General features: G+C 38.2%; 1 protein-coding gene across 12 annotated transcripts in view; it reads left to right on the top strand.

The window, feature by feature from the left end:
* ACACA (acetyl-CoA carboxylase alpha) overlaps window positions 1-14983 on the top strand; it is a 256069-nt gene that overhangs the window by 75625 nt on the left and 165461 nt on the right. For all 12 annotated transcript variants that reach the window (XM_064495017.1, XM_064495019.1, XM_031467944.2 and 9 more), the window contains 2 exons: window positions 10089-10221; window positions 11522-11660. In XM_064495017.1, the coding sequence (XP_064351087.1) occupies window positions 10089-10221; window positions 11522-11660 (272 nt within the window). The remainder of the gene's footprint in view (window positions 1-10088; window positions 10222-11521; window positions 11661-14983) is intronic.

The raw sequence follows: 14983 nt of genomic DNA, 5'->3' as shown, positions 1-14983 counted from the left end.
GCCTGGCTGGCAAATAAGCTTATGAAAAGGTGTTCAATATTGTTGGCCATCAGAGATTTGTAAATTAAAATCACAGTGAATTAAATGCCATCCCAATCAGAAGGCCGAAATGTGAAAACTGACAATATTAAGTGTTAGCAAGGATGTGAGACACATGGAACTCTCATACATAGCTGATGGGAGTAAAAGTTGGCACAGCCACTTTAGAAAACTATTTGGCATTGTCTTTTACAGTTAAACACATAGTCTGTCAACAAGCAAGTCCACTCCTGGGTATTTACCCAAAAGAATGAGTACATTTGTTTGTCCACCAAATACCAAGTACAAGAACAAGTATAGTCAAAATTCATTTAAAAACCCAAATGTCCATCAATAGAATAAATAAATATATCATGCAATAATCACACAATGAAATACTACACAGCAGTGAAAATGAATAAACTGCTATGTCACGACATGGATGAATTTCAGAGGCATAATGTTAACCAAATACATATAGTATGACGCTATACATAATGAAGTTTTAAAGCAGGCAAAACTGATTTTTGGTGTTAGAGTTCAGAATAGTGTTTACATTGGGAAAGATATTGACTGGGAATGAAGCATACCAAAACCTTCTGAGACTCTGGAAACATTCTGTATCTTACTGGAGTGGTTGGTTATGTACATATGTATGTACGTAAAATTAATTGAATATATACTTAAATTTTTTGCACTTTGTTGTATGAACTTACAAAAGTAACTCTCAAAAAGCAAATAAAACAGGGTGGGGCTTGACCTGTAGTTGAGAGAGAGGATCAACAAATTCCTAATCCAAAAAAGCACCTGTAAAGCTTGACAAAACCATTTCAGCCTTGAAATCAACCAAAAGGCATACAACGGTATGACAAAAGTTGTTTGAAAAATTGCTAAAATTCAGTAAGAACAGTAGTAGGAGTCTGTGGTGTTCTTGCCAGATCCCACTCCCTTCCCTCAGCTTGGATGATGTGGAGGTTTGGCCAGTGTGTGTCTGCCGTCAGGACTGGCAGTTTTGATGCTGCAGTTGAAGGGAACTTACTCATTTTGAGTCGTTGATGATGCCCCTGCTCAGGTGTGTCATCAGTAGAAGTGATCATCTTGGCAGTGGTGGAGAGAGGTGGGCCAATGGCTCTACTAGACTGAGGTGTGTTTGAGTTTGGGGCAAGCATATTGCTGGTTGAGGCTGCAAGCCAGGGCGTACTTGAAAATGTCCTGAACTTTGAATGTGCTCCTGTACCCCACATAGGGACACATGAACAGAGCACCAAAGCCTTGCTGGCGTCAGGTGTTTGAGCATAACCCCTGCCTAATCACTGGCTGACATTTAAGTTTTGCAGACAATAGTAACCCCTTAGAAAGGAGGTTTAAATGTAATAAAAAGAAATGAGCTGAGGCATCAGTGGCTGTATGCTTTTGCGGAGACAGATTTCACAGATACAGCCCAGATGAGTTATTAAGCCAAGAAAGAAAAACAAAAAACAAAATAAGTTAACATTAGTAACAACAACAATCTTCATGGGTGAAAGAAATCAGAATCCAGAGTTGCTACAATAAATTATTTAATACGTTAAGTTGTCAACAAAAAAATCATGAGATACGAAAAGAAACAGGAAAGCTTTTTCCATATTTAGGGAAAGTTATTAGAAACTGTCCCTAGATGCTGGATTAGCAGGCAGAGTCTTCAAAGCAGCTGTCATAAGTATGTTTAAAGAATCAAAATAAAACATGTTTAAAGAGAATGACAACAGTGAATCAGTAAATAATATTCTCAGTAAGGATAGACAAATTAAAAAGAAGCAAATGTCACCAAAGAGGATGTACAGATGGCAAATAAAAATGTGAAAAGATGTTTAACATCATTAGTTATTAGAGAAGTGCAAATTAAAACAAGATATTACTATACAACTGTCTGAGTGCCTAAAATAAAAACTAGTGACAACAACCAAATGTTTGCCAGAATGGGGAGAAATTGGGTCACTTATATGTAGGTGGTGGGAAAGTAAATGATAAAGACATTCTGAAAGGTAATTAGGAAATTTCTTAAAAAATTAAATATTTACTATATGACCAGCAATTTCATTCCTAGTGGTATACCCATGAGAAATGAAAGCATGTGTCTGCATAAAAACTTGTACATGAATGTCTATAGCAACGTTATTCATAATAGCTGCAAAATGGAAACAATCCAATATCCATCAACTGCTAAATGGATAAACAAAATGTGGTATGTCCATACAATGGAATGTTATTTGGCCAAAAAGAGAAATGAAGTATACGGATACATGACATGCTACAACATTGAAATTCATTATGCTAAGTGAAAGAAGCCACATATTTTATCATTTCATTTGTATGAAATATCCAGAATAGGCAAATCTATAATGACAGAAAGTAGATTAATGATTGCCTAGAACTGGGAAGGGGTTTGGGGCAAACAGAGTGACTGCTATTGCGTACAGGATTTCTTTTGAGGGTAATGAAAATGTTCTAAAATGATAGTGACAATGGTTCACAACTATGTGAATATACTAAAAAACATTGAATTATATACTTTAAATGGCTGAAATATATGGTATGTGAATTATATCTCAAGAAAGTTGTTGAAAAGATTTTAAAATGAGTTTAGTGAGGTCACAGTTTATAAGATCTATATACATAAATTAGTTGTGTTTCTGTGTACTAGCTAGCAGTGAACAAGCAAAAAAAAGAAATTAAAATAATTTCATTCACAATGGCATCAAAAAGAATAAAATACTTAGAAATAAATTTTTAAAAAGTATAAGACTTGTACATTAAAAATTACAGAACATTGCTGAGAGAAATTGAAGTTCTAAATACAGGCAAGCCTCGTTTTATTGCACTCGCTTTATTGAGCTTCACAGATAATTGCATATTTTTTTTTTCTTTTACAAACTGAAGGTTTGTGGCAATCCTGCATTTTCAGATGACGGTTAGCATTTTTTTTAGCAAGGAAATACTTTTTAGTTAAGATTTTTTTTTAAACATAATGCTTTTGCATACTTTATTAAATGTCTATAGTATAAAGTAAAAATAACTTTTCTGTGCATTGGGAAATCAAAAAAATTCATGTGACTCGCTTTATTGTGATATTTTCTTTATTGTGGTGTTCTGAAACTGAAATGGCAATATCTCTGAGGTATGTGTATACATGGAGAGCCAGTTCATGTGCAGGGAGTGGAAAACTCAGTAATTGTCAAAATGGTGATTTTTTTCCTTAAGTTAATCTATAAATTCACAGTCCATGTCAAAATCCCAGCAGGGTTTTTGTTTTTGCTTTTTTTTTTCTTTCTACAATTTAACAAACTAATTCTAAAATATACATGGAACCCCGAAGGACCAAAAGTACACAGAACAATTAAGGAAAATGACAGCAAAGTTAGAAGACTTCTACCTGATTTCAAAACCTGCTGTAAGAGCCATAGTTACCACGGCTGTGTGGCATTGCTGCAAGGATGGGTGTATAGACCAGTGAGACAGAACTTAGAGTCCATAGCTAAATGTTTATATGTGTGGTCAGTTGATTTTCAAAAGAAGTACATCCGTGACCCAGGATTTCTCTGCTTGGAAAAGCCCCAGTGTGAAACAGTCTCTCGCAGCGTGTGCTGCAGTATAACTCAGGCTGCCTTGCAATCAAGCCAGCTAATGCATCACTGTCTGCCGGATAAATTGCTACGTCATCCTTGGTGCTTGGCATGTTTCAATGTTGGGATCGGTGTGGGCTTCTAGTTGGATTTTGTGACAGGTATGTGTCTACTTTGGACACTCTCTTTTCATGTTAGATTAAAATGGGGATGCTTTGAATTTGGAGGAATGAATGTGGCTTCTTATTTCTTGTGTTCTAATATTACAGAAGGATTGTGAGCAGCATCCATAAAAGATTAGAAACTCTAGCTTTGTTTTGGATCTGGGTGTGCTGTTTTAGTGTTTGATTGTTTTAGAAAGATCCTTTTGGTGAAAGGAAGGACAAACTTGATTACCGAGTGTGCGTCTTTAGTGTATTTTCTGATATAATCAAGTGCAAAACAGCCTGCTTTATTCTATACTCAGTGCTTTGCTTTTTGAATGTTGAACTTATATAACAAAGGCAAAGAGTGATTCTCTTTTGGGAACTGCCTACAGCTGGAGACACTTAGATGTGTGTAAAATTGAGCTGCTTCTACATCTGTGGTCACTGTAATTGTTCTAAACAAAGACTTTGGTGCTCTATTTTTTGAGACATGTTAATCTGAAGAGACATAAAGATAGGAGGACTCCTCTGCATCAGCTTCTTGAAAAAAGCAAACTTAGCTGACTTTATCAGACATTGGCATAGTATGGAAGGAATGATGCAGAGGCCAGAAGCCAACCCAGGACTTCCATTTTTCATTATGGCTAAAGGTCATGTTGGGTCATATTGGGTGAGTGGCCTGATTGAACCTTTTCACCTTGGGTCACCTGAATGTCCTAAGATCAAGGTTTGCCTTAATCATTTATCCTCTGTTTGATTTTTCACCTTTTATCTGTGTTCCAGGTCATTTGTGTACTTCGGTTTGGGAAGTTTTTTTTTTCTGGAAGGTTAATAGGTTCTCGGCATAGTTGGCATCAGATAAGAATGAACTATTTCTATCCAGCCTTTTGTTGGGGAAGAATTTTTCTATGGTGCATGAACCAGGTTAGACATGACACTGGTGACTTATGTATCGTTCCTGAGGGCTTGTCTCAGGAAGTTGTGATTCTGAAGATTCCAGCCGTTGTAGTCTTCTCTGCCATGGCAAGGGAGCAGTATCCTGAGCATCTACTTAATTAAGAGCTAAAACTGGACTATGTTACTGTATAACATTCAGCCACCATCTATTCATTTAAGTGATTTGTCCATCTGTGGGCAGTTGCTTACACAGCAATAGATGTGTCCCAGGAGTTTTTCAGGCAGGCTTATTCTTCCTGCTTAACCTGGGTTAGACCTCTGTGTCTGAAATGTTTGTCTGGACCTCTTTTCCTTTCAGGGATTTTATCCACATCTTTTCTGTATCCCAGTTGTGCCAGCTCCATTCTTATTCTCAAATTTTAGTGAATAAAATCTTAGATTTTGTTGTTTTTTTTTTTAAAGGTAGGGGTGTGTGTGTGTGTGTGTGTATCACTACCGTGGCCTGAGAATTAGAATTGTGACTCCCACATCATTCAGAGTTCCTCAGTAGGGGCATGTTTCATCCTTTTGTGACCTCCTAACCTGCTCGTTCCCCCTCTTGTAGTCTGAAAATCAGTATTATTTGTTTTGACTGGATCTCAGAAATTACCTGCTTAGGCTGTACTGTCCTTCTCCCTCTGGATTTCGTGACCCCATTATTTTCTTGGCTCTGGTGTCCTTGCAAACTTCATCTCCTTTTTGCCCTGGGCCCTTCGTGTCACATGCTCCTGGCAGCCCGGGAAGGCGCGGAGCTTGACTCCAGCGACTGTCTGGAGAAAGTGACCGTTGTTGAAACGTGTTTGCCACAGCTAACACAGAGCTGCTGAGATCTGTTTTCTGGTCATGCAGGCTTTTTATATCCCCTCCTCTCCTCTCAGTCCCCTTGGGAGATCAGCTAATTCCCTGTGTGAGCCCAGCATGGGGGGAAAATACAGACAGGAGGGGAAGTATGGAAATTGGGGACAGAGCAGACAAAAAGACTGTACTTTGAGACCATGAGGAATACTCTACTCTGACTGACTCAGGGCCAAGAAGTAGGCAGAAGGCACGGTGTCTCTTGTCCTCCTGGGTTTTAAGCACCTGCAACAGGAGGGTGAACCGCGGCTTGTGTTTCCATCTGAGGAAAAAGCCTCCATTCCTTTGCCATCTTGATATGGAGGGTTCTGCCGAGGACAATAAGATGAGATATCACATGCTTCAAAGGTAAGTTTGAGGGTGCTGGATTTGGGCAATATATACGCAAGACATTGAAGCTAAGCCCTGGAATTTATGGGAAATCTGATTTGATTATTTTTGTGTGTGTGTGTCTATAAGAAACTGTTTTATTTTTTAAGGAAATGAGTAAAAACTCTCATATTTGCTCTTGGATTTCTAAGCCTTTATTTTACACTCAGAATTTGAACCCAAGATACCTGAGCCCATGTGTAATATTGTAGTTCCACTGAATACAAGCACCCCTCGCGCAGACCTTGCTTTGTTCTGTTATTTCGTTAAGGGAGCTCACTCAGTCTGTGCCAAATTTGCTCACTGGACTTGGCTGGTCTTTCAAGAGTGAAGTCTCCATCTGTTTTGAAGGAATATATCAATTCTGTGTAGTAGGTAGCATCTTGTTGAAGGTAGTTTTGCAGAAAACTTCTTTGAACCTGTCTCTGGGGCCAGGAAAGGTACCTGCTGCTCTTGTCTGTCCTGGCATCTGACAGTAGGCAGCCAGACTGGAGCTGGAATCTTTCTTTTCCTGCTGTTAGAACTCAAGCCCAGGAGGAAGTGAGTCAGACCTTCCTGGCCTTCTTCAGACCTCTTGTAGATCTGTGCAGCATAAAAGACATGAATGACTTGCCTGGTGGCAGTCATTAAGGGTCCCGTTATCCTATTTGTCTGCTTGTTTGCTTGCTTGTTTTTATAATCTGGAGTTTTTATTTTGAAAAAAAAATTCCCTGAAAATTAAGCTGGACCTTGGCAAATACAGAAATGAATGAAAAACACCGAATAGGCAAAATTTGCCGTTAGAACAATCATCCTTTCCTCTTCCTGACCTCTTCCACCCTTCGGGAGATAAATCAAGCATATCTTCCACTGAAAGTCAAATAAGTTTAAAGCAACTGGTATGTTTTATATATACATACTATATATATTTGTATATTTTAATATAATATATAATAAAATGATTTATTTGAGTATAAATATAATAAACATTTATATAATACTGTTTTATATATGTAAAACAACATATTTATAAACAAAACACACATATTTATATACGTTACACACACAAAAGTTTTGTTTTCCTGTGGTTAAATACAACAGATGATCTTTCCATTTTTTTCAAGGAGACATCCCTCCTGGAGAAGTCTGTCCTCTAGTTGGAACAGTCATGTAGAGAATTCTCTTCTCTCCTGTGTTGCATCTTCTGTTTCTTATATCCCTTGTCTTCCTTTTTCTTGGTTTACTCCATCTTTTTGGAAGACAACATTCTCTAGTAGTTTCCTGAGAAAAGATAGGGGGGAAGTAGAGATTTTGAGATCTATTCTATCTTTATACTTGATCCCCTTATTTTCGGGATGGTGCCTAACTTCTGAATATGGCTATGTGAAGGACCCCATCATTGAAAGTCAGGTAGATTTCTATTTTTCTCCCCTCTTTGATTGTAAGTGACCCTCAGAGCTCTCCTTTGCCATCTCTAAACTATTGATGACATGTTAGGACCAAAACCTGTCCCACCTTAATTTTATCAATAAAGACTTTGCTTCCCTTTTTGTCTTATACTCAGGCAGCTCCTTGTTGATTCTGGGCTTACATCTTATCGCTGTCTTCGCTTCCTCCCTAACTGAAAGCTGATCTCTGAGGAGTATGTATATGTGAATCTCAGGTGTATAGAATTATATAATCGTAATCCTTGGTTCATGACACACGCATTGGTGCATGTGTGACTCACTGTTATTTACTTATTTGGTTACTTACTTAGTTATTTTTTTAAAATAATGTAAAAAGGATTTGAAAACACACCACCTAAAACAACGGTCAGTCACCTACATCTACCCATGTGGTCTCTCTCCTCCCTAATCCTTCTTCCTGCCTCCGCCACCCAGATAATCATTTGCCCTCATCACATATTTATCACATTATTTTGTTTTCCTGTTTCTGTAGTTTTAGTATATCTATATCTATCTCTTAAAAGTGTGTAGAGTTTTTAACTTTATAACCTGTTTTTAATTTTATAATCTGTAAACAATCTAATGTGTATAATATTTTTGGGCTTCTTGTACATTAATCATATATCTAGACACTTGACTAAGGTCTGTTATTTCTAATAACTTGCAAAATCTTTTCTATGTAAATTATCATCTCATTCACAAATAATGACAGTTTAACTTTCTCCTTGTCAATCCTCATCCCTCTTATGTATTTATTTTTTCATTTTATTGTACTTTCTAGGTAAGTCTGAGTTTTACATTTATGGATTTTCTAAAATTAAACCATCCTTATATACCTGAGACAAACTCAAGTTGGTTGTGGAGTAACATATTTTTTGCTAATATTTTGCCCGCCCTTGCCTCTATACTATTTAGAATATTGTGTTTAGGAATTTTGCATCTGTAGCCATGAGTAAAGTGGACCTGGACTTTTCCCTTCATGCAACACCTTTGATGCTGGTATCAGTGTTACTTTAACTGGGGAGTTTTACTTCTTTTTTATTGTCTGAAAATTTGGTGGACTACTGTCCTTGAAAGTTTGATAGAACTTATTTTTTAAAACCATCTGGACCTGGTACTTTTTTGTGGGAAGAAGTTTTAATCATACACTCTTATTTTGAAAAGATAAATTACTTCCGTGTCAAGGTTAGCGTGTAGGAGAAAGGAAGAAAACAGCTGTCTATTAAATAGTGTGTAAAGGATCTTATTTATATCCATTATCTCGTTTACTCTTCAAAACACCCTTTCAGAAGGTCTGTCAGTTCTATCAGTCAAGATCCAGTCAGGGAAAGAGAAGTTCCATTAGGTATTATAAACAGAGGACACTCAATTGTGAGAATTGGTTATTTGGGTGTTAGAAGAATAAAAGAACAAAAACGGGATGCTGAAGTAACCCAGAGTTAATACCTGCAGGAAGCAGCTACCACCCCTGGGGAAGAGGCAGTGTTCCCAGAAACTAGAAGCTTGGGGGGGGGTCCCCTGGGGGCTGGTGCTTGGACCTCTGAGAGTAAGTGTTGAGTAACTGGTGCTCAGATCCTCGAGGAGGAGGCCTGGCCTGGCAGTGATTGATAGCCCAGGCAGCGTAGCCCAGAGATTGAGTGAGCATGGTAAGGCTGCTGCTCTGCCAAGGAGCCACAACCCACGGCTCCTGGTACCTCTGAGGGCGTGCATCAGGCCTCTCCCTGGGAGTGCTGAAAGATAATAGAAGCTGGAATTAACTCTATTCCTGTGGAGCAATGCTGGTAATAGCTGGAAAACAAGCAGAAAGTCCCCTTTTTTACCCTTCTGACTTCCCCTGGGCGGAACTGCGTAAGTTTGCATAGTCTTAGCCCTGTTGTCACAGAGCAGAGCATAAAAGGGTGGACTTGGAGCTGGGAGACACTAGGTAAATAACCTCAACAGTGAATACCGTGCATCACTTACAAAGAAAACTGAAGCTGAGCACGGTTATTTGGTGAAGATTTGGAGTTTAAACCCAGGCCTGTGCTGTTTCCATTACTATCTAATCTAAACCAGCACCATTTTGTGTGCGTATCACTGAGGAAAAACAAAATATTGCCAATTAAATAAAGCACACCGTTCATTGTGAGACATATGCCAATTTCAGAGATTTTAAAAAGCTAAAAAAAAAGAGGGGCATCTTAAGATCTATGAAATGTGGTTTATTATGCTGCCTTGTAAATAATTTGTTTTTGGAGTTTTTTTGGGGAAAAAAAAGGTCTATGGGATACCCAAGTAAAACATTTAGTAGACAGTTAAAAATGTGGTGTTATAGCTCATAAGAAAGATGGACACTAGACATACAAAGGGGAAGGTCATCTGTGTTGGAATCATGATCCAGAAACAGCTTTGCTGTTTTTTTCAGTTGAAACAGCCTCTCTGAGTCTATTATTTATACCATCTCATTTTATTCTGTCCTTTGCCTATCTCTTTGTGATGACATCTGCTGGTAAACCTTAATGTTGTCTTTTATTATTCAGGAACACTTAATTTTTTTTCGTTAATTTCCACAAGCAAAGATCATTTTCTCCTCTCTTGTCTATTTAAAGGGTGTGTGGTCTGCCAGCCTGTGCTCCTCACAAGGGTGCAGTTGGAAGTGCTGTTATAAGCCTCGTGGTGGAAAGCAGGTCTCCAGGGAGACAGATGGTGTGAGGAAATCCTATCTGTAGACTTCCATGATTTCTCTGTTTTTATAGGTCCAGCATGTCTGGCTTGCACCTAGTAAAGCAAGGTCGAGACCGAAAGAAAGTAGACTCACAGCGAGATTTCACTGTAGCTTCTCCAGCAGAATTTGTTACTCGTTTTGGTGGAAATAAAGTGATTGAAAAGGTAAGTTGTAACCTGCTAAGTTATTTTTTCAAAAGTACACGAGATTTAATGCCTAGATGTGCTGTCTAGATTTGCTCAAAATGGATTATTTAGATTGAATTTCTGAGACTTTGTGCAGAATTATCCTTTCTGTCTCCCTAGCATCCTATTAAATGATGTCACAATTTTCTGTAACATGTACTTACCACAGATAATGCAGTTATAACTAAGGAAGAAGATGAACCAGTAAAGTTTTTCTTAGAAACATCTTGTGGTTTTATAGGGTTTTGCTGCACTGATCTGAGAGGGTATGAGAAATTGATTAGCTTGTAGGGTGGTGGTAAGGAGGTAATATGTCATAACACTGAATTTAGAGCTAAGGGAGTAGAGTTTCAGAACAAAAGGCTTAAACAGTTTCATACCCTGTGACTTACTGGCTTCCACCAGGAATCTGAGATGTTTAGGGGAAATGTACTATATGAAATACTTAAAGAGATTACAGGTATTTTGCAATGTTGTGAGTAATTCCGTGTCACTTTTATCTATTATCTAAACCATGTCGGAGCTGAGAGGATGACGTGGTTGAAATAGGTTGCTGTGATTAAAAGATTAAAGGATGAAGACCTACGTTCCCACTCCTAAAAGTGTGGCTCCAGCAGTGTGCTTCCGTTAGTCTTCGAATAAAGATAGTGTGTCTCCTAACCTATGTTATCCTCAGGGTCATGACTGCAAGACAGGTCAGGAGAGGAAAGGTTTGTTTAACAGAGAGATTCTTAGGATCGTTGCTCCTCTACTGTTTCTCTTGTGACCATTCTGAGGCCGTCTCCACAGTTATAAGGCATTTGGATTTCAGTGTTCTGGAGAGAGGTGGTGGTTGGTACAGGCGTTCTTACACACGTCCAGGGCTCCGCTGTAGTGGAGAATAGTGTGTGACACTATACTTAGCCTTCCCCCAGCCTTATTTATATCCAACATCCCTCTGAAGTTTGTTTCTTCTCTTCCCTAATAATAGGTATTGGAGAATAATTCACAAACTTAGAAGATTTGAGTAACTGATTTTTCCCTTCAAGTAATGAAGTTAGAAAGAAGTTTTAGCTGGCACATATTAAAGTATTGCTTAGCTAAAATCTTAAAATATCCCCTGATCATGTGAGAGCTGGTTCCTAACTGCTTAGAGGAGTAATACAAATTCCTAGTTGAAACTCTTGGCTTTTCAGAGAAAGATCTTTTAAAAAAAAAAATGGTTTCATCTCTTTTCCTCCATCTTCGCCTGCTTTTTCTACTTTTCTAACTCCCGTGCCCACCCCCCCACCCTTCTCAGGTTCTCATTGCTAACAATGGAATTGCAGCAGTGAAATGCATGCGATCTATCCGCCGGTGGTCGTATGAAATGTTTCGAAACGAACGTGCAATCCGATTTGTTGTCATGGTCACACCTGAAGACCTGAAAGCCAATGCAGGTGAGTTATGAACATTAAGAGAACCTCACCCTCGATCATAGGACGTTGAATAGCACAGCCTTTAAGTAGGAGAGCAGTAACTCAGGGGGATTCCCAAACCTAACAATTTTTCTTTTAAAAAGTGTGCAATAACAGGCATGGACAAAGATTTGTGCTGTGTTTAACCTCAACACAGACTCCTGTGTTTCAAGTAAAAATAGGTAGAAGTTTAACCAAAGTGTTGATTTGGGTTTTCAGCTGTATGTCTTTTCAGTGTTTCAGTATTTGCTAAGCCGCAGGCTTTAGCAAAATGTGTAAGTAGAAAGGTTTGGTGTCGCTGAGAGGTTGTGGCTAGTCCTTCCTCTCCAAACTTTTTGTTGCTAAAGTATCATCTCTAAGATGCGTATCCACAGATAACATTAGCTTTTTAAAGAGCTATCTTTTTATACCTATTTTGTTCTTTATATGTGCTCTCTATATTGAGACAATGATGTTAAGACTATTCCCGAGGAGTAAGGGTTATCATATTATCTTTAGAAATGGAGAAGGCACCAGTTTATTACAAAACAGATGTTATTAGGTGAAATCATTTAGATTGACCCTTTGACATCTCTGAGCCACAGTTTTGTATCTGTAAAATGAAAATCACATCTGTTTCACTGGCTAGTTGTAAAGATGAAATTGTCTATAATAAATGTAAACTACCTTCCATGATTTCTTTTTCACTGTCTGTTTCTACCTGGTACTCCTATTCATTCACTTCTTCATTCACTCAGTGAACACGGAGACCCACAGTTTAATCAGATGTGATCTTGCTCTAGGAAACAAATAATTTCAATACAGTGAGGTAAGCGCTATAATAGAAATGTGCACAGGACACTGAGAGAACACAGAGATGAAACATCTTAACTCTGTCCCCTGCTCTTGGGTTAAGGGTAAAGAGGTGTGAACAGAGTTAAGAGAAAGCTTTCTGAAAGGTTATGCTTAGCCAAGAATGACTAAGAGTTAGGAAAGCAATTCAGGGGAAGACAAGGGTGTTACAGGCAGAAAGAACAGTATATGCAAATGTTTGGAGGTGTGACACAATGTTTTTGGATGAGACAGGGAGAAGAAGGGCAGTAACTAAAGAGAAGTTCAGGGTCAAGAGGATTTTTATTTTTCAGAATGGAAGAGACTTGGGAATGTTTATACTTGGAGAGGAAGAAGCCGAGGGCGGGGTTGGGGGTAGCAGGACACGAAAGAGCTACAGGAGATGGAAGGGGATGGGATCAGGAGCACAAGTGGACAAAAATATGCGTATCTTTGGTTAAGAAATTCTATCTCCTATTATTTATTCTGAGGAACATAAATCAGTAACAGGGGCAGATATATTCATACAGGGATATTCATTGCAGCATTATTTAAAATAATGAGAAACGGGGCGCTAGTGGATTAGTTACATAAAATGTATCACACCAATTCTGTGAAATTACCACACTGCCATTAAAAAAGATTTTGTGGAATAATATTTATTGGTCTGAGAATGCATTCTGACAGATTGTTATACTATTTATCTATTACTGTGTAACAGTATTACCACAAATTTAGCAGCTTAAAACAGCAGACGTTTATTATCTCCTGGTTTTTGTAGGTCAGGACTCAGCTTAGCCGGGTCCTTTGCTTCAGGTTATCACAAGGCTGCCATCAGTTTTCAGCGGGGCCGCAGCCTCATCTGAGGCTCCATGTGGGATGGATCTGCTTTGAAGCTCACGTGGTGGTTAGCAGCACTGGGCTTTCTGTGGGCTGACAGACCGAGGGCCTGAAGGTGTGACTGACTGTTGGCTAGAGACTACTCTTGGCTCCTTGTCACGCCGGCCATCCCACAATGACTGCCTGCTACCCACAGCCAGCCAGGGAAAGTATCCCAGTAAGATGGGTTCGCATTCTTCCATGATGTTGGTATGGAAGTAATGGTATCCTCATTCTCTTGGCTAAATGCAAGTCCTAGATCGTGCCCACACCCAAGGAGAGGAGATTACTTAAGATAGGAATACCTAGAGACTTGGGATCGTGAGGACAGACACAGAGATAACTTAGATAGAAGAATTAATTGTTAATATGAGGAGAGGACTTCATCCTCTGAGACTGGAGGGGAACAGGCAAAATTGTCAGGTTAGGGGATGGTAAGGATGGTAATAATTGACTAGTTGCATATCTTTATTTCATGATAGTTATTGGAAAAGTTGGAGAGGTGGATGATTAGTGAAATTCATAGTAAAAAAAAATTGAGTATTTTCTTTTGAGAGGAGCTTTCTTATTTATGAATATATTCTATTTTTTTCTTTTTCTTTTTTTAGTTTTTGAAGGTTTTTGGTGTTTTTTGTGAATATATTCTAGAATAGTGTCTTTAGGTAGTAGTTGTGGTAACTGTGGGAACTAAGAGATGGTAGAGAAACACAAGGTATATAATTAGGATGAACTTTTTTTTCCTACTTCCCAGGGCAGCTTCTTTTCTTTAATGTCTATAATGATAATATAAGATTGATTGGTATAGAGCTTTGAAGTGTTGTTGGTTGATGACAGCAGTACCTTTGCAGACTGAGTGTGTGTGTGTGTGTGTAGGTGTGTGTTTAGGATGTAGGTCAGCAATTAAAGTAACTTTTTTCCTGTGTCTGGGTCCACTGAACTACAGTAAAGACCAAATCACAGTAGAAAAGTTAGATAGATTTGACTACATAAAAGTTTCTATTTAGCAAATAAAAAAAGAAAGAGAAACAGTTAAAGACAAATGATAATCTAGAAAAACATGATAACAACAACGACTTTCTACCTATAATATGAGCAAAAGACAGCCTTCAGAAGAAAAGGAACAAAGCGTGAATAGACAGTCCATAAAAAAAGAATTTAGAAGGAACAGTAAACATGTGAAAAGAGATTTCAATTCCAGTGATAATGAAAGAAATGCAAACCAAAGCAATAATAGATTCGGATTTTTTTTTAACGTATAAGGCTGGCAACATTTGAAAGATTGATAATACCGTGTAGGTGAGAGTATAGGCAGTTTGACACTCACATTGCTAGTGAGAGTCTAAAGTGGCTTGATTAACATAGGAAAATATCTACAATATATTAAATTGGTTAATAGTTTATGGTTTCTAATATACCCCAACAAGAACTGATTATCTCTGAGGGGTGGGACAATGGGTGATTTTGACTTTTAAAAATCAGTACGTATTATTATATCCTGATGTATTTTCTAAAATTTTTAAAAAATCTTTTTTTTTGGTGTGGGGGGATTAGGTTTATTTATTTATTTATTTTTAATGGCGGTACTAGGGATTGAACCCAGGACCTTGTGCACGTTA

Source organism: Camelus dromedarius, chromosome 16 (genome assembly GCF_036321535.1).
Source record: "Camelus dromedarius isolate mCamDro1 chromosome 16, mCamDro1.pat, whole genome shotgun sequence".
Taxonomy (NCBI): domain Eukaryota; kingdom Metazoa; phylum Chordata; class Mammalia; order Artiodactyla; family Camelidae; genus Camelus; species Camelus dromedarius.
The sequence above is the reverse complement of the archived record's forward strand: the minus strand, read 5'-3'. Positions and strand labels throughout refer to the sequence as shown.